Below are 22284 nucleotides of genomic sequence, written 5' to 3' on the forward strand. Positions count from 1 at the left end.
CTTTTGCACATGATTAATGCACTCTAGTTTTGTAATTGATAAATCACTGTAGGGTGTACTCTCCACCACTGCCTTATATGATCGTGAGTCTCCATCCCCAAGAAAACTCATGTAGCAAACAGCACAGTCATGCTGGGAACGTTGGAACATTTTCACTGCAGAAGCAACCTCCATCCCTCCACTAGTTCCTTCATAGTTTCTCTGACAATTCATTTCATGCTTAGTTTGCTTTTCCGTACTCCTGCCTGCTTGCCTACAATCCTGATAGTACATGGTTAACTTGTCAACATCCAACACTTTGCCATTGTTGATGCTGATAGATGCACATGAATTCTTTGACTGGAAACCTCTTTTTTGCCATGATCCGTCAAATGATATTCCTATGTCAGAACTACCATTTTCTGCTACAGCCTGCTGTGCTGCTGTAGTCATTGGCTCCATAGCACACGCCTTGACACTACTTTTTACTATGGAGTTCTATTTTATAGATTTTGGAAGGGGACTAGGGAGGTTCAGCAAGCCACAAAGAACCTTACCAGCATAATGGCCTTTTCCTATGCCAGTCCATGTCTAAGTCCATAGAAGTATCTTATGTTAGTGTCAAAAACTTCATTCTTTACACTTAACTTCTGAAGCCTGAAAGTCTTTTCGCTTTTACAGTTCAAACACATTATTTGTAAAGTTCACACCAGTGTGTTGAGATAGCTTTTCAGAAATTTCAATTTCCCTTCCACATATACAACAACACACTGTTTCACAAAAAGCTGAATTAAGTATATGGAGATTAATAATGATATTGCAGTTTGTTTCACTTTCTGAAGCTGCATTGTATTTTACATCTTTACCCAGCAGTTTTTTCTTGGAAGCACTCGGAGTAGTTAGAATGACTGTCACTATTTACAACCAAATTATGACGCCCATCGGCGCTAACCACTCTTTTTTACTGCTGCTATATTTGTTCTGTAGTATCTGTTTCCTTTGTTTCATATTTTTTTAAACACTCCTTTTGGTTTAGTCATGACGAAATTCACAGGAAACACAGAAACTAAAATGCGGCTAGTGGATAACTGTTGTTGTCAAACACAAACAAATGTACAGTTCAAAGAGTTTACTGCGAAGCACCACCAGTGTAGGCAACGTATGAAACTGACAGTTCTCTACAAAACAAAGGAACCACAGCCTTCTGTATTGTATAGTTCCATAGAAAAATGCCAATATGCGAAATTCTTGGAAATGTCATTGCATGATTATTTTCAAATATTTATTTAAAATAGGGAAATAATCGAATATTTCAATAAAACCAACACCAAATTAAGCATAAACATCCATATTTTCATAATTTGCATAAAAGGAAAAATGTCAAATTTTGTCATTTTGGGTGGTATGACTCCCCTTAAGCGATTTAACATACCGTGGCCCAACCTCCCAGAATTGGGGACTATTTTATCTCCAAAATATTTTATCCAAGAGGATCCCATCATCTTTTAATCATGTAGTAGTCTACATGCATTCAGGAAAAAGAATGAGTGTAGTTTCTCCTTGCTTTCAGACGTTTGCAGTACTAGCAGAGAGAGGCCATGTTCGTGAACGTCACAAGGCTGTATAGGTCAATCATTCGATACTGTTGTCCTTGATCATTAGGATAGTGATTGTCAGCCCTGATGACATTCCAATGTAGTATATGGTTTGGTGGTATAAGTTGAGGGAGAGACATATAATAGTAATAAAAGCTGACCATTGTTAGTGTTGAATCTGCAGTTTTTGGGGTCACTCAACTCATTGGTGACAGTCACATTTAATTCTAAATTTAGTCGAAATTTAGGTACTTCTGCTTGCTCCTGTAGTAGACACAGAAGTGTTATTTATCAACCAAATTTTATGATAAATTAATGTTGTTGTAAACTTCAAAAATACTGTACCTATAAGTTTGAAGGAAAAAAGAATGTTTTGACACTGTAAATCAAGAACAGTCAAGAACTTCGCACCTATGTGCATCTCCCACACATGTGAGGTTCTTGCTGACCTGACTGCACACTTTCCTCACCACACTGTCTGACCAGAAGGATAGGAAACAGTGAAATGGGGAGGGGGCAAAAATTGCAGGCTTCAAAGCTGCCTTCTCCAAGGCATGATCCTCAAAGTCTTCCATAAACAAGTTGACAATAATAGGTGACTACGGGCTTTCCATCGCAACGAAAGTAAGTGAAGCCGGCCGCTGGTGGCCGAGCGGTTCTAGGCGCTTCAGTCTGGAACTGCGCGACTGCTACGGTCGCAGGTACAAATCCTGCCTCGGGCATGGATGTGTGTGATGTCCTTAGGTTAGTTAGGTTTAAGTAGTTCTAAGTTCTAGGGGACTGATGACCTGAGATGTTAAGTCCCATAGTGTTCAGAGCCAAAGTGAGTGAGGTAAACATATGTTGGAGTAGGTTCGTTATTTCAACACCAAACATAACGTCAATCAACCATAACAAATCAGACAGAGGAATGCAACTGATGAGAGAGACCACATCAAAATTTACTGTAATGTCAAAGTCATTCAAATGCCTTCATCTGATTGATGCAAGAAATACACTGAATTCTTAATATGATGCTCCCACCGATCAACTAGTAGACTCAACAGAGTAGGAAGGTGTTTCGCTACATATCACAGCACCAGTGTCATTCATTATCGGCCTAATAGGAACCTCTTGATATTGGGCCTTCATGAGGCCATATAAGCTACGGGGAACAGCTCAGTAAGAATTACGACTCATATTAGTCTTCTGCAACAAGCAACTTTTCTTTGGGAGGCTGTTAGTCTTCCTCTCAAAACCTTTTGAGGTCTCAGCACTGTTCCTGTGATACAGTGAGGCAAACAACAAATATTACAGCTTTTGAACACAATCCTGCTTGTCCAAAATGATTGCAGCATTGCCCCTGTCCACAACTAAAATTATTTTAATATTGTTAACACCGGGATAAACTTGGGTCTCAAATTGATGTTGTGTTTGTTGCCTGAACATTGATATGTGTAAACTCTTCCCATGGAAAACTCTGGACAGTTGTAATGTAAAAGAATTTGTCTTTTACACGGGAATCACACTGCAGATCTATCAGTTCCACCTGCATATGCAGAGGGCCATTGAACAGCAACTGAAACTGGAATGGCAAACGGCCTCAAATGTAGCTCAAAAACAGATGTTAGAGTGGCAATGTCTTGAAAACTTTCAGAAAATTGTTCCTGTAATTCTCAAAATCATCAAAATTTGCATTTTCTTTAACTCCAGAGAGTTTAGGAAAGTGGACTGCATTCTTTGTCAGAAGTTGTCCCTTCCACAATGCGATTTTCTTTTTAAATGCATCAAATTTCCCAATCAAATTGGAAATAATTGTTCTTCTCACCTTGCAGCATCTTTCTTAGAGAGTCCAAGTTCACGAAAAATGTGAGGTCTGTAGTCTGTTTCAGATCTAGTTTCAATTCCTGCCTTTCATTTTCCCTTTGTAAATCCAGCAATAGTGGTACTGAAATTGAAAAATCGTTTCAGGCATGCCCTCTACTTAACAAGTGAACTTTGCAATAATATATAGTGTCTCCATACCCCATTCAGTTCCACCATAAATTGTTGAAACTGATGATGTAATTATGCGTAAGACCTCAGAAAATTTATTGTACATACTGCCAGTTTCATCGTGTGCTCTATGCCCATAAATTTAGCGCAGAGTGCTTCTTAATGTACAAAACAATAAATTGTCTGTCAATCATTGTAATTGTTTAATATTTCATCAACTGAATCTCTAAATTCTTTGAGTATGATGTAATGCCGTATGAACATATCTTAATGAACCTTTCATGTAAATATGACTTCATTACAAAATGTAATGTACAATTTTCTTTGGCTGACCTGTACTAGTCCACAGTGCAGACACAGAGAATAATGTAACATGTCTACTTGCTGAAGTTCACATTAAACAAATGGAAATAATGTACAAGGAAAATGCTCACTAGTCTACACACACACACACACACACACACACACACACACACACACACACACACACACACACACACACACAGAGAGAGAGAGAGAGAGAGAGAGAGAGAGAGAGAGAGAGAGAGAGAGAGAGAGAGACTAATTATAGTTCTCTTTTCAGAACCTTCTAAGGAAAGAGTCTCTGGTTTGACGACATGTGGAGAGCATAGTCACCTGAAGTTGGCTTCTCATGGGACTGCAAGACATCAGCCATCATCTGCGTCCACAGCTGATGCAGGGTCAAAAGGACATGTTTCGGAAACACATATGTGGAATAATTCTGTTGCTGAGATATCAGAGGTGTTTGGAAATCCGCTCACAGACTCTGTGAGCAAAGAAAATAAACTAACAAAATGCAAAAGTGATACCTTGTGTAAATCTGAATATGTATTCTCTGAAGGAAATGGTTATCATGTCAATTCTGTCAAAATTGATAATAGTGAGCAGAACTGTTGCAAAGATCCAAAGAATAACAATGTGAGTAAGAAAACAGTTCTTCTAAATTACCCGGAGAGTGCCCCATCGAGAGGTGTTTTAGATGAATCGCCACGGAAAGTGAATGATTATTTTACAAAACATATTAAACCGAGTGAATTAAAAATAAAACATTCTCATTCGAGAGATATTCAACCCAGGAATAGCAGTGAGCCATTTGATGTGGTGGATGAATCATGGAGTGCTGGTGTCGGAAGTCCATATTCAACAAACTATTTTAAAGATGACCAGAAAACGAACAGGACAGAGCTTTTAAAATCATGTAGGGTTATCGATTGCAAGGAAAGTGACTTAGATAACTTTAGAGATGGAAAAGCTGCTGTGCAGTTAAATGGTAAGATTATTATCATGCATATATAATTTTTTTAATGTTATGTAAGTAATTGCATTGATTATTCATTGTTATAGTTGCAGAGATTGCTTGTGAAAAGTGTGTTTATGTTTGCAATTCTTATTTTTGTCTTTGTTCTTCACATAAAAAACTAACTTTCACACAGAAAAAAGAGCAGAGATGGTTTTATGTTTTACATCAATCTGTGAAATGATTTATTCTTGACTAACTGAAACTCATCCTAGCTTCTGCTTTCCTCAGTTGTGGAACATATATGAATACACCCTCCAAAATATTTGCTGTCTTGACTTTTTTGTTCTTTCATAGGGCAGTTATTCTTATAGTGAAGGAAGAAGATTTATGTAACTTCCAGCAAAAAGCAATTTGATTTCCTTCCAATGATTTTTTTCTGTTTATTATTTTTAAACTTTGCTGTATCATGTCTTAGGAAGCAAATTTAAAGATGCTATTTTACTTATTTACAGTAATAAGTTATGAAATAGATAATCAATTTCTTGTCATTGTCTTTATATTTGAACAGAAGTTAACACATTGGACAGTGGTCATTGGTTCTATAAATTACTAGCAATTTATTGCCCATGTGAGAGTGTTGTTATTTTCCTTGACCACAAGAATTTCTGCCTTGGTGATTAGGCGGTTAAATGGTTGTTATTTTGATTTCTTTCTCGTCAGTTTTATATTTACTTTCTCATACTGTATTACCAGCATTGGAGAACGTAAGCCAGGCACCTCATTTCTCTTTCTTGAGAAATAGGCATGGCGATGATGCAGTAGTTGAGGCTTTTGTATCAGCATGTAATAATAACTAATGCTTTCAGTTTTCCTGTGGTGATTAATTGTGTCAAAGAAAAATTAAGCTGAGGAAACTAATAAATTATGGGCCACAATTGGTGGCCAGCATTTAACTTCAGGAGGTGAACTGTGTAATACTGCCAATAGGCACATATAAAAATAGATGTTATTCACTTTTTAACAGTCTGAACTAATAGTCCTTTCCTCAGGGCGTAGAGAAGGGTAGGTTGGGAAAGGTTAGAAAGAAAGGACAGGTCACTCAGACCCAAGGACGAGACGGACCCACTGTAGTGAGGATGAGAATAGAAAAAGATAAAGGGTGAGGTGTCAGAGGCATCCCAAGGAAAGAACTTGGTTCCAAAAGTTAGGAGTATTGTTTCTTAACAGTACTGGAAATTTTGGCACCTGAGAGTAAATGCTGGTCAGCCTTTCAATCTCTCTGCAATTTTAACAAATTTCTGAAGTGAAGTTAATTTCACATTTTATACAATTACCATCTTATCTTCAGCTGCAGTTATTTAGTGATGTCTTATTTCTTAAAATTCGTTTCTACTATTTTAGGTAGCATCTTAGTGTGGATAATTTTTTATCAGATCATTGGGCTGCACCTCATGTCAGTAAGAATAACAGGAACCACCTGTTTTAAAAATTTAATTCTTGTTTTTGTACCCCTTCCCCCTCCCAGAGATATTCCTCCTATTCTGTTGGATCTGGAACCAATAGAGGTTTGTCTTGTGAGCAGGGCATTGTCAGATTTTGTACTGGATGTTTACATGACAGTTGTTTGTAGGATTGGCACATCACACAGAACATTCCTGTCTCAAAAGCTGTGCAGTGGCTTGGGCTTTTCAGGTGTACTGTGCCACTGTTTGGGGAAAACCACAGTGGACAGAGTACCGGGATCAACAGTGGTCTATTGATGGGTCACTGTCACCTACTGCAGATTTCAACAGCACATAAGTTCATTTCTGTGTATCTTTATTGTCCAGAGGCAGTAATAATGAGTGGGTGACATGTAGGGAAGGTATAGCACTGATAAGTAGAGGCTCTTCTTGGAATGGTGTGCCGTACAGACCAATTGTGATTTACTGTGTTGAACGTCATGCTGTCCATATATTGAAAATAGGACAGAGCATCCTCCATTATCAGCCACATGGGGACAGTGAGTGGTCCTGTGTAGTTGATGTGCATTCTCTCTTGTGGCTATCATAAGGTTAGTTGATACGGCGACAGTGGTTTTGTTTCTAGTTGTGACAGAAATGGGTAGTTTTCTTGGTGTTGAGTGTCTGTTCAACGCTGGTAAATGTTTAACCAGGCTTAACTCTTCCATCTGCGTCATTTCCCAATGTGCACAATGAGGCTGTTGGAGAACCTCTGGTTGGAAGACCTCTTATTAATCCACAGTATGCAAGTGATCCATGGATAGTAGCGGGGCACATTATAACACATGGAGGTGATGAAGGAGCACATGGGATGTGTAACATGAAATGAGACTCAAAAGATGGCTCACCTGAGTACTGAGTGCGTGGTGGTGGTGGTGGTGGTGGTGGTGGTGGTGGTGGTGGTGGTGACAGCCACTTCTGTTAAAGTGAGCTTGAATTCCTCCTAAGTATACTGTTGACATTGATCTAACAAAAAACAGAATGCTTATGGGCCAGTTGAAAAAGATGAAAGAGAATCATTGTCGGACTGCTGCACTGATGAGTGGCATTGGCTGGATTCTTGATATGGGAAATTTGTGTTGGTATAAGATGTAATTTTGTTCTGTATAAAAGCAAGTGAAACTTTGCATGCCATAAGTTATGGCCGGCATTTTATTTTCTATTTGAAATAATTTACTTGTGCCATCAAAAATATTTCTGAATCATTTGCAGATATTTGCTATGAACTGTGCTTGTTTTGTGGGTGGAGACTGATCGTGTACTGTGTTGAGTTGCTTCAGTAGCCAAAACTAATTTTTTTTGTGATTGAAAGTAGTGAGGCAGGAGACCAATTTAATATAGTTTTTTTATTGGAAGAAATATTTTTTGAATATCTTAAGATACCAAAAAATTAGCCACCTCCATGTATTAATGACCAACAGATAATGACCTACATATGTTATAATTTTATTATATTAGGTTGATGCGTAAGTTCATAGCATATTACCATAAGTTTAATACACACAATCGATACACATAACAGAGACTTCAGTCATCAATATATATTCTCCTCTGTTACATACAACAGTCTGCTAACACTGGGGTAACTTTTCTATCCTGAGACTATGTAAAACGTGTGGTTTTGTGGTGAAGAACTCAAGAGTCGTGTTCAGAGCGCATTTTCATACAGAAAGGGAGTTCCTCGGAGGTTGTTCGATAGAGAGCTGAAAAGATGAATATCTCAGGGTTCAGGATCAGATGAATATGGTTGGTGCAGAGACGTCCCAACCCAATTCCTCTGCAGTGTTTTTTGTCAGTATAACAGGATGTGGGTGGGGGTTATTGTGGAATAGCATCACTTCATGCAGTCTTCCTGGTTGTTTGTGGATTGCATCTGCAAGACTTCTCAGTTGTTGACAATAAATGTATAAATGTCAACAGTGATGTTTAGAGCTCGTGGAAGCAACTCGTAGTGCAACACACCATCACTAGTGGCTCTTTTTTTTTCCCCATAAGTCTTTCTGTGGGGAGCTTCTGCTCTGTTTGAGCTTAATCATTCCTTTTTCCTTACATTAGCATAAAGACATTTCATCATCAGTAATGATGTGGGATAGGAATGCTTGGTGTTGTTCATGAGCCATTTGATGACGAATGAACAGAGATGCACATATGGCCACCTGCTGGTTTTTGCGATTTCGGCGTAGAGCATGTGGTACACATACACTAGATTTTTGAATCTTCACCACTGCATGCAAAAAGTTGTACAATGGTGAAATGATCACAGTTCTTCAAATTTGTCAGTTCTCGAGTACACTGACATGGATAATTGTGGATTAATATGTTTAAACAATCTTCATCAAATCTCGAAGGTCTTTCTTAATGTGGTGAGTCACTAATGGCAATATGTTCCTCCCTAAAATGAGAAAACCATTTTCTTGCCATGATCTGTCCAATGGCACTATTCCCTGAATGGTGCAAATTTTTCTGGGTTCTTCTGGGGCTGTCACTCTCTACTGAATTCAAAGCAGAAAAATGTCAGTAATTTCTCCACTTGGCACTCCATTTTTGCCATCCACAGCTCCACTTGCTATCTCCAAAATACAATATAAAGCTCCGTAAACTCAAATAGCATCAGGGAACTACGAATAAAAAATGACAGTTTATAAATAAACCCCCAGCAACTGAATTACCAATATGCAAAACAAAACTGTTATGAACTTGTGCAGCAACCTCATATTAATTTACTTTGCTAAAGAATGACTCGAATTCCTTTAAATTAGTTGGAGCAGTGAGTTTGACTGTTTGCTTTGAAGTGCTGTTGACCTGGTTTTAGACTGTCTTAATTTATTACGTGGTTCAGGTATTCAGCTATTGGTAGGAAAGAAGGTATATTTCTGTAAATAACACTAGAGACCATTTTGCTCCAGCATGCAAAGTACTCTCTTTAGATGTCTCATGTGACTTTCCTCAGGAAGTTTAGGTATGTCTCCTAAATAATAGACACCCCCAGAAGCATTTTAAACTGATTGTTCTAAATAGGGCTGAAAAATTTTTGTCATACTATTTCAAAAATCAAATAAATACATTTATAGAGTCTGAAAGATGAATTTAAACCATTGCTCCTTTTCAGTCCTCATTAAACAGATAGTTCCAAATAGGTAACTTTCAAGTATATTTTTGTGAAGTGCTTTCCTTCTGAAAATCTAAACCATTAATTTTTCTGCTTCTGGAATCTGGATCACGGGATTTACAATGACTAACAACTTCAGATTATGTTAGCTTTCTTATAACTGGTATCACTGGAATTTGTTCTGTTGAAGGATGTCCTATGAATGATGCATAAGAAGTAACGCTGCCATTTTCTGGATGGGCATTGGAACTATGCCAGTTACTTTTTGACATAGATGTGGTGGAAATGAGCTTCTGTTTAAGAGTCAGTGTTGGCAGAATAAGACTGTACCATTCTTGTGACTAGAGTTTTGTGATGACAATGATATCATTGAAAATCATGCCTTAAGTTACACTTATGAGAATGAACTTCACTTACTTCGTATTCACTTGTCTTCCTAATTTTTTAAGCTGTTGGGGTACCGAGCTTATCCTGTAATTAGACAAATTTAAAAGCCTCATTGTTCAGGTTTAGGCAAAGCACAATGTCTGTATCATCTTAGGGCATGAGTGACCATCCCTTCACTTCAAACAGTACGCCTGCAGGAAAACCAGAAGTATCAGTGTAAGATCGAAAGAAATGTCTCCTACAGGTGAGAGTATTAAAATCCTAATGGTAAACTGCCAAAGCATTCGTAACAAAGTGCAAGAGTGGGAAGCACTCATGAAAAGGAGTGAAGCTCAGATAATACTAAGTAGAGAAAGCTGGTTGAAACCTGAAATTGGTAGCAGTGAGATTTTTGGTAAAAATTTAAGTGTATATCGAAAGGATAGGCAAATGGGAAATGGAGATGGTGTATTAGTTGAAGTAGACAAGCAGCTCAAATCCCCCGAGCAGAAATTGAATTTGTATGTGAGATTGTTTGGACAAGACTCGGGGGTGGGCATAAAATAATTGGATCCTTCTATCACCCACCAGACTCGTCCCCTGATGTAATCGAAACTTCAGAGAAAACCTCAGTTCACTTCTACATTAAGTTCCCCAGTCATACTGTAATCATCGGTAGAGATGGGGAAAATTACAATTTTGTTAGTGGTGTGCGTGATAAGACATCCTGTGAAACTTTACTACATGCATTCTCTGAAAACTGCCTAGAATAAATAGTTAGGAACCCCACTCATGATGGAAATATATTGGATCTAATGGCAACAAATAGACCTGACTTCTTTGAGGGTGTTCACATCGAAACTGGTATCAGTGACCATGATGCAGTCGTGCCAACAATGATTATGAAAGTAGAAAGGACAACTAAAACAAGCAGAAAGATGTATATGTTCAGCAGACTTGATAAAAAATCGGTAATGTTTTATCTCAATGAAGAACTTGAAACATTCAGCAGAGGTCAGGAGCTTGTAGAGAAACTCTGGCACAAATTTAAAAGAATAGTTGACCACGCACTGGATAGATATGTATCTAGTAGTACAGTTCATAATGGTAGGGAACCTCCATGGTATATGATCACTGTAAAGAAACTACTAAAGAAACAGAGATTACTGCATAATAGGTGTAAAACAAAATGTCAGGCTATAGAATGAAACTTCTTTAGCTGCCAAGAGAGAAATGTGTGAAGCCTTCAGTTACTACCATAGCAGAATATTGTCAAGTGACATTTCACAAAATCCAAAGAAATTCTGGTTGTATGTGAAGGCTGTTAGTGTCACACCAAAGTTAGTGTCCAGTACCTAGCGAATGAGACAGGAACTGAAATGGAGGGTTGCAAAGCAGAAGCTAAAATGCTTAATTCCGTTTTCAGAAGTTCCTTCACAAAGGAGAACCCAGGTGAAAAGCCCCAATTTAATCCTTGTCCCAATGAAAAGAAGAATGAAATAAGTATTAGTGTCAATGGTGCTGAGAAACAGCTGAATTCGTTAAAATTGAACAAAGTGCCAGCCCCCAATGGAATCCCTATCAGATTATATATTGAATTTGTGGCTGAGTTAGCCCTTCTTCTTACTGTAATCTGTTGTGGATTCCTCAGACAAAAAACTCTGCCCAGTTCTTGGAAAAAGGCACAGATCACACCCGTCTACAAGAAGGGTAGCAGAAGTGGTCCATAAAGCAACCATCCGATATCCTTGACATCGATTTGTCATAAAATCTTGGAACACATTCTGAGCTAAAAAAGAATGACCTCCTCAATGCCAACTAGCATGATTTTCGAAAACATCGATCATGTGAAACCAGCTTGCATTTTCTCACATGACATACTGAAAGCTTTGGATCAGGGCAACCAGGTAGATGCACTATTTCTTGATTTCCAAAAAGCATTTGATGCAGTACGGCATATGTGCTTATTGTCAAAAGTACTATCATATGGGCTATCAAGCGAAATTTGTGACTGTGTTTAGGACTTTTTGACAGGGAGGACAGAGCATATTATCTCGTATGGAGAGTCATCGGCAGATGTAGAAGTAATTGTTGGTGTGCCCCAGGGAAGTGTGTTGGGACACCTGCTGTTCACATTTTACGTTAATGACCTAGCAGACAGTATTAATAGTAAAATCAGGGTTTTTGCAGATGATGCAATTACCTATAATGAAGTACAATCTGAGAGAAGCTGCATAAATATTCAGTGAGATCTTGATATGATTCCAAATGGTGCAGAGATTGGCAACTTGCTCCAAATGTAGAGAAATGTATAATTCTGCACTTCACAAAATGAGGGGGAACATACTTTGTAGGGATATAAAATTGATTGAGCACATAGGTTCAGTTGTGGGTGAAGCAGGTGGCAGACTTCAGTTTATTGGTAGAATACTGGGGAAATGGCATCAGTCTCCAAAAGAGATTGCTTAGGAATCACTCATGCGACCCATCCTAGAATATTGCTCAAGTGTGTGTGACTTTTATCAGGTAGGACTGACAGTGGATACTTAACTTGTACAAAGAAGGCAGCAAGAATGGTCACAGGTTTGTTTAATCTGTAGGAGAGGGTCACATAGATACTGATAGAACTGAAGTGGTAGACTTTTGAAGACAGACTTAAACTATCCCGAGAAAGTCTATTAACAAAGTTTCAAGAACTGACTTTAGATGATTGCTCTAGGGGTATACTATAACCCGTTACATAACACTCACACACTGATCGTGAGGATAAGATTAGAATAATTGTTGCAGTCACAGGGGCACTCAGACAGTCATTCTTCCCGCGCTTCATACGTGAATGGAACGGGAAGAAATCCTAATAACTGTTACAGTAGGATGTAAGATATAGATATTAAGAATTTCACCTCCTGAAGGCCACCCATTGTGTCTCTATTTTGTCAAGACTGAAATAATTCGATAATGGGGTGCAAATGTCTGTGTCAAATACCACTGGAGTCTACTAAAAGGTTTTAGTTTATGAACAATTAATAAACTTCCATATTCAAAGGTAACAAGTAACCACTCTGTAATTCAGATATACTGTAATTAATTACCTGGGAGTACAGATTCAATGAATGAGTAGTTGGAGCATGGAGGTTGGAGCACCATAATTGGTTGTTGTCATTGATTGACTTAACTTTACACATGCTATTGTTGCTGTTTAAGGTAACTGTAACTGTAGTTTTGATTCTTGTTGGCTATTCTGTCACAATTTTGAAACTTCAGGAATCAGTCTTGAAGCTAGGAGTTCTCACCTTTAATACCAACACAGTTCTCAAATGAGGAACTTCATTACTACTATTGTGTTGATGCAGACAAGTTATTAATACATTTATTTCATTGTTGAGAATGAGCTGCTACAGCTGAAATCAGTTAACACATATCATAGGTTAGGAACGAATGGAAAATAGAAAATGTTAGAGAAGATGTGGTTCATTTGTGAGCCAATTTTCTCCACTTTTGACAGCACCAGTTTCATCAAATTATCATTGACAAGCAGTAACTTTTAACTGATTCCTCTGTCAAATCTTGGTAAGGCAGCATAATTATAACTGAAAAGCAAAATATTTTATATGTTTACTGAATTAATTTATTTAGTTAACCTGCTTACAGAGTTTATCTTGTAAGGTGAAAATAGGTTAACTAAATAAATTCATTCTATAGAATGTACATGTTATTGTGCTTTCGATTTACAGAGCAACTGTATTTGTAATGTAAGTAGTAAATTTTTTTCAGAAGTGAACCACACACTAATAGATAATTGAGAGATAGAAAAAGCAAACACTCTTATACTTTGAGGTTTAGTTATCATTTAAAGCACAGTTCAGTGATATGACTGAAAATATTGATTCGTGCACCGAAACGTCTATAATTTTATCATAACTTAAGTTGGATTGCTTATTGTGTTCTAAAAATTATTACCAAAGCAATCAAGTCATTGCAACCACCAGTCTATGAAAGGTGAATAACACTAGTTAACAAATTTAAACTTTTTTCTGCATCTGGTTAGTGAATGGGTGGATTTGCCTAATTTTTGGGGTGCTGAATACACTGGTAAAATCAGTTTTTCTCTATGAGATCACATTTCCTAGATACACAGCAGAATAAAAAATGGTAATAGAGGAAATTGACACAATTAAGTCAAACAAAAGTACACATTCAGAACGTTTGAAATCAATACTATTTTGTATGTATATATGGGCATGATGCCAATAAAAGGTCCAAATTAGTTCAGAAGATATTTCACCGTTAATCGTCTTTGGTGCCGTTTCATCACTTTCCCTAACAAGATCCCAGCAGTAGTCTCCCATCATTGAAGGGTTCCAACAGTCTTTTATTCTTCCAGGGTAAGAATGTCTTAGTGAAAGCGGTCACCATTCTCATCGCTTATGGCTCCCAAATTTTCTGGAATGAAATCAAGGTGAGAATGTAAAAAGGGAACTGTAAGTGAAATTCTGCATCCCATGTTCTTATAGTTGTCCAACAAATCATTCACAATGGTAACATAGCTTTTGTCTTTTCTGTTGCCCAAAACACCCTTCACAATTGCTGTAAAACAAGACCAAGCAGCTAATTGCATACCTGTGAGTTTGGTATCAAAGGTTGGAAATTCCAGTAATTTTCCTGTTTGTGGTCCAACAAATACACCCCTTTCAGCTTTGCCTTACTTAATTTTGGAAACTTTTCTTTTAAGTGATTGAAGGCCTCACCTTCTTTAGGTATGAAGGGGAGGCAAAATGAATTTATCGGGCTCAGCCAATGGGGTATTGTTCACATTTATGTTTCGAGGAACAAATGACTGGTGTCATGGCTGTCCCAAATGCACAAAAAGCAGAAGTATTTCGTGAATCTAGCCTGTAAACTTGTAAGGAGTGTAACAACTTTTAAATCACAGCAAAGCTGCCATTCATGATCCTTATATTTGATTGCCTCTAGTAGCAAAGCCATGGTTTCATAAGTTTCTTTCATGTCTACTGCATATGCCAAAGGTACCGATGGAAATGCATTGCTTGTATCTCTCCTTTGCAAATGAAAAACATACAATTAAACATCAAAACAGAAGAACAGCAGAAAGCAAAAAATAAAAACTTTGAAAACTCAAAAATGGTATGTGCCAGAACATTTTGAAAGGTATACTCAGATTCTACACACCAAAATACACACTAGTTGATGTATCACATCCCAGATGCAAAATGGCGGTTGACCAGTGTAATGTTTCTGATCATAATTTGTGAATTAAAGCATCATGTTGATAACTCCAGATGTGTTTGTCTCATTATTTCATCTAATTTAGTGAACCACTGGAGAATGAAAGCAAATAATCATACTTGGTAAGCTAAATCAGAGTCTTTGATTCTGAGAGATGATTTTTTACATTCAGAATAGAGCTGATGTAAAGTACTACACACTGCGTAGACATCTCTGAATCTGAGAGATCATTTTTTACATTCAGTGTAGAGCTTTTATGTAGTGCTACATATTTCACGGACATAGAAATATAAAAAAATCTAGGACTAATATGTAAGATCATAATTAATCTGGAATAAAATGGCAATACAGTTCTAACTACATTGCATAATTTGTGTATTTATGATGTTGGCTTACTCTATATCTCAGTGCATTAGGTTTTATTTGATACTTCCAACTCGTTTCCCTCTTAATATTTTCTACCTATCTGACACACAGAAGCAAATATACTTTTGACTGACACTCTTCTCTTGAGCCTTTGATTTTAATCTTTCTTTCAGCTTAAAGCTACCAACTTTCAACCTTTAGACCATGCATTTCAGAAGTTAATGAATGAGATTGTCAACAAAACACATAAGAGGTTATCAGCTTGTAAGCATTTGTCTTATTCTTAATTCAGTTATATTGGTGCAGAGAGTGCAAAATTTTGTGCAAAGCATGCTGTGAACTGCAGGATGTCATTCTGAAATAGTGCCTTGCTGGCTGCACGTTACATCTCTAAATTTAGACCAAGTGTTTCAAAATAACCTCAGCAGGTCAGGCCCGTAGTCCTAAACACACCTTGCTAGTGACAGTGACTGTTACCACAATATAAGCTGGAAAGTGGTATTAGCAGTGAAGTTGGCATGTGCAACTCTGTTACTGCTCTGCTTTTAAACTCATGGTAATGTTTAACTTGTGTTGTGGAAAATTTTCCATGTAATTTGTTGTAGTAGTATATGCTTTGGTTTCCTAAAAGGTAACATATACTTAATAGATATGTGGGCTCTGTTATCATAGAAACTGATTTTTTGGCTGTGGGATATTAATTAGTGATATTGTATTATTTTATGTTTAGTGAAAGCCTAAACTTCATAAATATATTTCGTTTTAAATGATGCATGTTTCTACATTTTATATTGTTCTGGAGCACCTGTGGGAATATACTTATCCTCAAGGTAATATCAGTAACGTGAGCATCGACAATAATAATTTCGTGCATTATTGATATATCTTCACTAACATATTTTTCTTCAATAATGTTCATTTTTTGCAGTAACCCATTTACCACATAGTTAGAAACATAAACATTTTAATTTGGTTGTCTTTATATACTCTCCAAAATAACTCGTGGAAATGGAAATCTTAGAATTTTCATAAAAAAAAAAAAAAAAATAGACACACAGAGAGAGAGAGAGAGAGAGAGAGAGAGAGAGAGAGAGAGAGAGAGAGAGTCTGTCTTAATCCTCATTTGATCTTGTACTGATTGATCTGTGCTACTTCTTTCCTTTTGGGGGAATTTACTTATTGTTTTATTTTTTAGGTTTCTGTGTTATTCAAGAAGTTCAGTAGTCAAAACTTAGTTTTCCAGTTCTTTATACCTATCTAATATATTATGTCATTATTTTGGTTTGTGTGTTTTGGGCAAAGAAGCATTCACTTGAAAATGGCAGTTACTCATGGGAATTTGCAGCAGAATGCCAAGTGATAGAAAGTTTTTGTTAATAACATTTTATTATTTATGGCAACCTTGTACATATTTGCACTTTAGTTATATACTTTCACTGAACTGTTAAACATATTCCATAGCATCTTGTCACAAGTGTAAATTACTACATATCATTTGAAAGACAGTTTTACTGTTTGTCAGAAATTCATTAAAAATTGTCAATGTTGCTAAACTCTGTAGCTATCATCTTGTGCTGTGCATCAATGCTATGGTTTACAGTATCAATATATGTTGTTTTTGTAAATGATTTCTCAATTTCTAGCATGTTGTAGTTTGCTTGGACTAATTTTTATATGGTAATTCATTTGGCCTTGGATCTTGTTATCCATACTTCTAAAACTTGTTTTTTAGCTGGAGTTAAAATGCTTTCATATCTTCTGCCATGTTCTTTTATAGTACACTGGTGCATCTGAAGAGACATTGAGTGATGATCTCTGTAAAACTAAGGAATTGAGAAGTGTATCATTTTAGTTTTTGTTCATGTGCAACTTGGGGTCTTTCATGTGATACTACTCACTGTGACATCCATACTTAATTAGTACCATTTAGTATTGCTGGGATAATGACATATAAATACAGTAAAGAATGAATATTGATAAATAAAATGAGTGATCGAAAATGTAATAGTACCTAAAGCTGGTTGTTATACAAATTTAGAAAAACATGCATGGGAAAGGTAAGATGCCCATGTATTTCGAAATTAGAATGATTATTTTCAACAAATGGAAATGCTGCACAAAAAGAGTATTGGTATAACATTTCATGTACTGAGATAAAGATACTTTTTTTGCATCCATCCGTGTAAAGTATGTCTTCCAGAGAATTTGATTATCGGTTTCTCCCTCTTGAGATTTAGATCATTCCTTCTGCAATGAATGAAAATTATATACAATGATTTGTTAATGTCCATTTACCTTTTTGTGCATATTTATTGTTGTTTGGACTAGGGCTAATGTGACAACCAGTTAATTTGTGTAAAAGGAAGAACATGATAGTATGTGTGTGCTGGTGAAAAGCTGTTGTTAAACGAACTGATATTTATTTCAACAATTGCTGAGTTTTAGTTACAAGATACGAAAGGAAACAAAGCCTAATCAAGGTGGTGTATTAAATTAACATTAATATGTTCCGTTATTAGCTACGTGACACATATTATATATGTGTTTCTATTTGTGCTAGATGTCAGGTTGTAGTACTAAACGATGTATATTCTCTTTCCGTCTATTACTTTCAATTCAGTTGTAATTACCTGGCAGTGGGAGACATAATTTATTGTTCTTTATAACAGTAATGTAGGTTAACACATTTTATTTGGTTGGTGGTTTCATGTGTTTCACATGGATGTGGTGATATTTGATTAACAGTGAGCAGTTTTCTGTCTGATAGAAATCGAGAATTGTCAACAATTTTAATGTAGATGAAGCATTTACTTTTACAAGATATTTTGTTATTTAAATTCATAGCATGATTTATGATGGCACCAAGGTGATTTGAGACACATTCAGTATTGCAGCTGTTAGTGATTGCATTCTAAGGAAGTGTGAACTGTAATTTTGGTACCAACCCCCTTTCTATCATTGTCATCAGCTTCGTGATGATGTAAATTACAGTGGTATGTTATGAAACATGAGTATAAGAGAGAGAAAGGAATGGTTACAGTACAATCAGAATTTTTTCACTAAAGTTCAGATTATTTCTGCAATTTTAGTGAGCTGTATTATTGATCTTATTTTATAGTCATACCAACAGTACAACTTTGTACATCTATTGAGTAAATTCGGAATGTGAAAATTGTACAGATCATCTTTCGTAGGTTCTCATAAGAACTGAAATTTATATAGGTTTTTCTGTTACACAGATTTTCCTGACCATATCTTGCCAAGAAGATTTAGTCCTACAAATGATGTAACTGCTTTCCTTGATGACTCTGAGCAGTCTGTAGTACCAACTGATCTAGAAGTTGGATCAGTTGTGGAAGTGAGAGTTAAATTGAAGCCTCATTATGGTGTTATTCGATGGATTGGTACTGTAGCTGAGGATAAGAAAAGAAGAAAAATTGCTGGCATTGAAATGGTATGTTTTTAAAATCGAGAACCAGAAGCATTAATCACACACATTTTTTACTGTAACAGAAGTAACCTGCTTTTGACAGTATAATATAATTATATAGATCAAAAATCCCACTGACCAAGTGGTGGCAAGGGAACACACATGTAGAAAATTTTTTTACATATGCAAGCTCTCAGAGCCAGTGGGTGCTCCTTATGGCAGAAGGGTTGAAGGGGAAGGAAGAGGGGTGAATGAAAAGAGCTGGAGAGGTTTAAGGAGTAGAGTTTGGAAAAGTCACCCAGAACCCCAGATTGTGGGAGACTTACCGGATGGGACAAGAAGGAAAGACGGGTTATTGGGGGACTGCACTGGACGAGATTTGAAAACCTGAGAGGTTACAGGTGTAAGACAGGGTAATATGCAAGACAGAGATTACTGCTAAAAAAACATCATGCACAAGTTAATAAGAGTGAAAAGCTAAGTGCATTGAATGTGGGGGGGGGGGGGGGGGGGGTGACAAAAAATATGTCAGGAAATGAAAGATGTAGAAAACTAAAATGGGGTGGAGAAAGGAGTAGGCACTGTGAAGAAATGTTGAGATGGAAGAAATTAATGTAAATGAAGGCCGGGTGGGTAGTGGGAATCCAGAACATGTTGTAGCACTAGTTCCCATTGCAGAGATCTAAGAGACTGGTGTCTTTCTTCACGAAGAATCCAGATGGCATGCGTGATGAAACAGGCACTGAGCTCACGGCTGTCATGTTGTAGAGCATGCTCTGCAACAGGATATTGTGTGTTGCTGGTATAAACCCTCTGCCTATGCCAATTCGTCCTGCCTGATAACAGTGTTTACATAAAAGCTAGTGTATGACGTGTCATTTCACAGTTGTCACTCCATTTGATAGTATATGTGATTGGAGGGTGCTTAGGGCAAGTCTTGCCGTGGGAACAAGGACTGACACCTCAGTCCGTAGAACTTCTTACCCAACTCAAATAATGCACTTCTTCCTTTTACCTTCTTCCTAAAATCCACAAACGTTGTCATCCTAGCCATTCTATAGTTACTGGTTTCAAAGCACCCGCCGGATGTATATCTGCTGTAGTTGATCAACACCTGCAATCCTTAATAGAAAGACTTCTCGCCTGTATTAAAATCACCAAACATTTCCTAGATTGTCTGATATCCGTGCCCATCTCACTCCCTCAACACACCATTGATACCGCCTCCCTCTATACTGATCATTTCCTCAGTCAGTGCATATCTGATTCCAAACCTGTGACATCCTTCCTGCTCATCTTAATCAACTTCATACTTATCAACAACTAAACCTTTAAGGGGCAGACAAACAGATCAAGGGTACGGCCATGGGAACTAGGGAAGCTCCTTCCTGTTACGGGTCACTTGGAGAGGCTTTCCTGGGACCCACAAGCATTCTCAGCCCCTGGTTTGGTTTAGATACACTGATGATGTCTTCACCATATGGACTCAGAGTGAGGCTCACTGTTAAAATTCCCATAATCTCTGGATATATTCTCCCAGTTGAAATCCGTTTGGTTCTTTTCCAAATAGCACGCTACTTTATTTAATGTTGATCTCATCTCATTGAACACACTTGTGTTCACATTAATCCTACTAACAAACAACAGTACTTACATGTTGAGAGTTGCCACCCTTTCTATATCAAACGTCCCCCCCCCCCCCCCCCCTCCATACCGCCTTGACATTCAAGGCAAACATATTTGTTTGGACGCAGACTTTTTTCAGTAATGCATGAGCATTCTCACCTCAGCCTTCACTTGGTGTAGTGACCCACCAGCCTAGTTCAGAAGCAGGTTTCCTGGTCCATCACATGCAATCCTGGTACTGTTGATCCCTCCAAAACAAGAAGTTCGGAGCACACCACTTTTTGCTCGGTATTGTTTTGGTCTTGAATGTATTAATCGGCTACTTAGATGAGACCATGACTTCCTAAAGTAGTGCCCTGCCGTGACGTCCATTCTGTCTGAGATCTTGCCCACCACATCTAGAATAGCTTTTCGTTGCTCTCCTAATCACTACAAAATCTGTGTCAGACCCTGTGCTCCTTCTCACCCATCTCCCTATCTGTAGCTCTCATGTTTCCAAATCTCGTCCAGTGCAGTCCCCAACAATCTTCTGACGTACTGGGTGGCTTCTTCGAACTCTGCCTTTTGCCGAAACCTCTCCAGTCCTTTTCATTCACCTTTCTAGCAGAAGGAGCCACCAGCACTGAAATTGTGCATATGTAAACTTATTTTTTTACATGTGATGAGTAGATTTTTTTATCTGTCCAATTGCATTACAATTTTTATTCTGTGTGTTATCAATTATTATTAGTTACACTTTTTACCAAGCCTTGGTGATATAACTTTGTCTTTTAAATCAGAAACAAAGCTCAAAATAGCAGTGTAAATTTGCAGCAAGTAGAGAATTTCTTAAAGATGTTCATGGAATTAGCCAATGAAAATGCATGACATCACCATCAAGGAGTATCTGAGTGGTTTACCTGATCATCCCTGAAGGGATTAGCTATTGGAAGAAACAGTTCTACTCCCGGAGACATTAAATAAGTAACAGGAATAAAATGAATAATGAGATCTATTCATTGTCCATCTAAAAAGAAATTTGTTACACACATTTGCTTCAGGTGAAAATTTATGTTAATGGAAATTAATAAATACCCATTTAAATGCCCCACAAATGGAATGGTAGGAGGCTATTATTGAATTTTTATTATAGATTGTAATCATCTGGAATGTGTTACTGAGCACTGTGGTCGAGATTGTTGAATTGCTAATTATATAACCACGGAAGTTTTCCACATAAATATTGAGTGTCGTCCAATTTTTAATTTTTATGAATTGTTTCCACATAAAAATTTTTTGAACTAATGATGATCATGTCTATAGTTTAGCTATCATCTAAAAGCATTTGTTACTCATGTCACATTAGGTAATTAAAAGAAAAATGTTCCTTTACTTACAAAGAAGCTGGAAAATTAAAAGCACATCCATAAAAATTCAATATAAGTGAAAAAATGTGGAGCATATTGATATTTAATTAGTGGTAGTTCCCACAAAGTTAATTATTTTTCGGAACAATTTATGTCTTTAAGTCGTGAAGAAGCAAGATAATTATTTTTGTGCATGTTCATTTAATCATTACTCATTGCAGAAGTACTTGTAGCTGAAGGTAAATGCAATTCTTTACAAATTAAAACTGTTGCAAACAAGAAAATGAAATCGTACACAGTCTTCTTCACTGGCTGTTTAGACAGGCCTGAACTGCTTTTTCAGAAATGTGTTGCATTTGAAATATTGGTGCACAGGTAGAGTTTTTATTTTCTAATAGTTTTATCTTTGCAGGAATGTTAGATACAGTTTAGTGTTGAATGATGTTTTGCAGTTGCACAACAGTGATTCGCTCCCATTCAGAA

The 22284-nt window shown here is 37.1% G+C and overlaps 1 protein-coding gene across 8 annotated transcripts in view; it reads left to right on the plus strand.

Annotated features, from left to right (window-relative positions):
- The window catches only part of LOC126273178 (uncharacterized), a 131571-nt gene that overhangs the window by 62652 nt on the left and 46635 nt on the right, over positions 1-22284 (plus strand). For all 8 annotated transcript variants that reach the window (XM_049976669.1, XM_049976668.1, XM_049976667.1 and 5 more), the window contains 2 exons: positions 4132-4839; positions 18639-18853. In XM_049976669.1, the coding sequence (XP_049832626.1) occupies positions 4132-4839; positions 18639-18853 (923 nt within the window). The remainder of the gene's footprint in view (positions 1-4131; positions 4840-18638; positions 18854-22284) is intronic.

This window comes from Schistocerca gregaria, chromosome 5 (assembly GCF_023897955.1).
Source record: "Schistocerca gregaria isolate iqSchGreg1 chromosome 5, iqSchGreg1.2, whole genome shotgun sequence".
Lineage (NCBI taxonomy): Eukaryota > Metazoa > Arthropoda > Insecta > Orthoptera > Acrididae > Schistocerca > Schistocerca gregaria.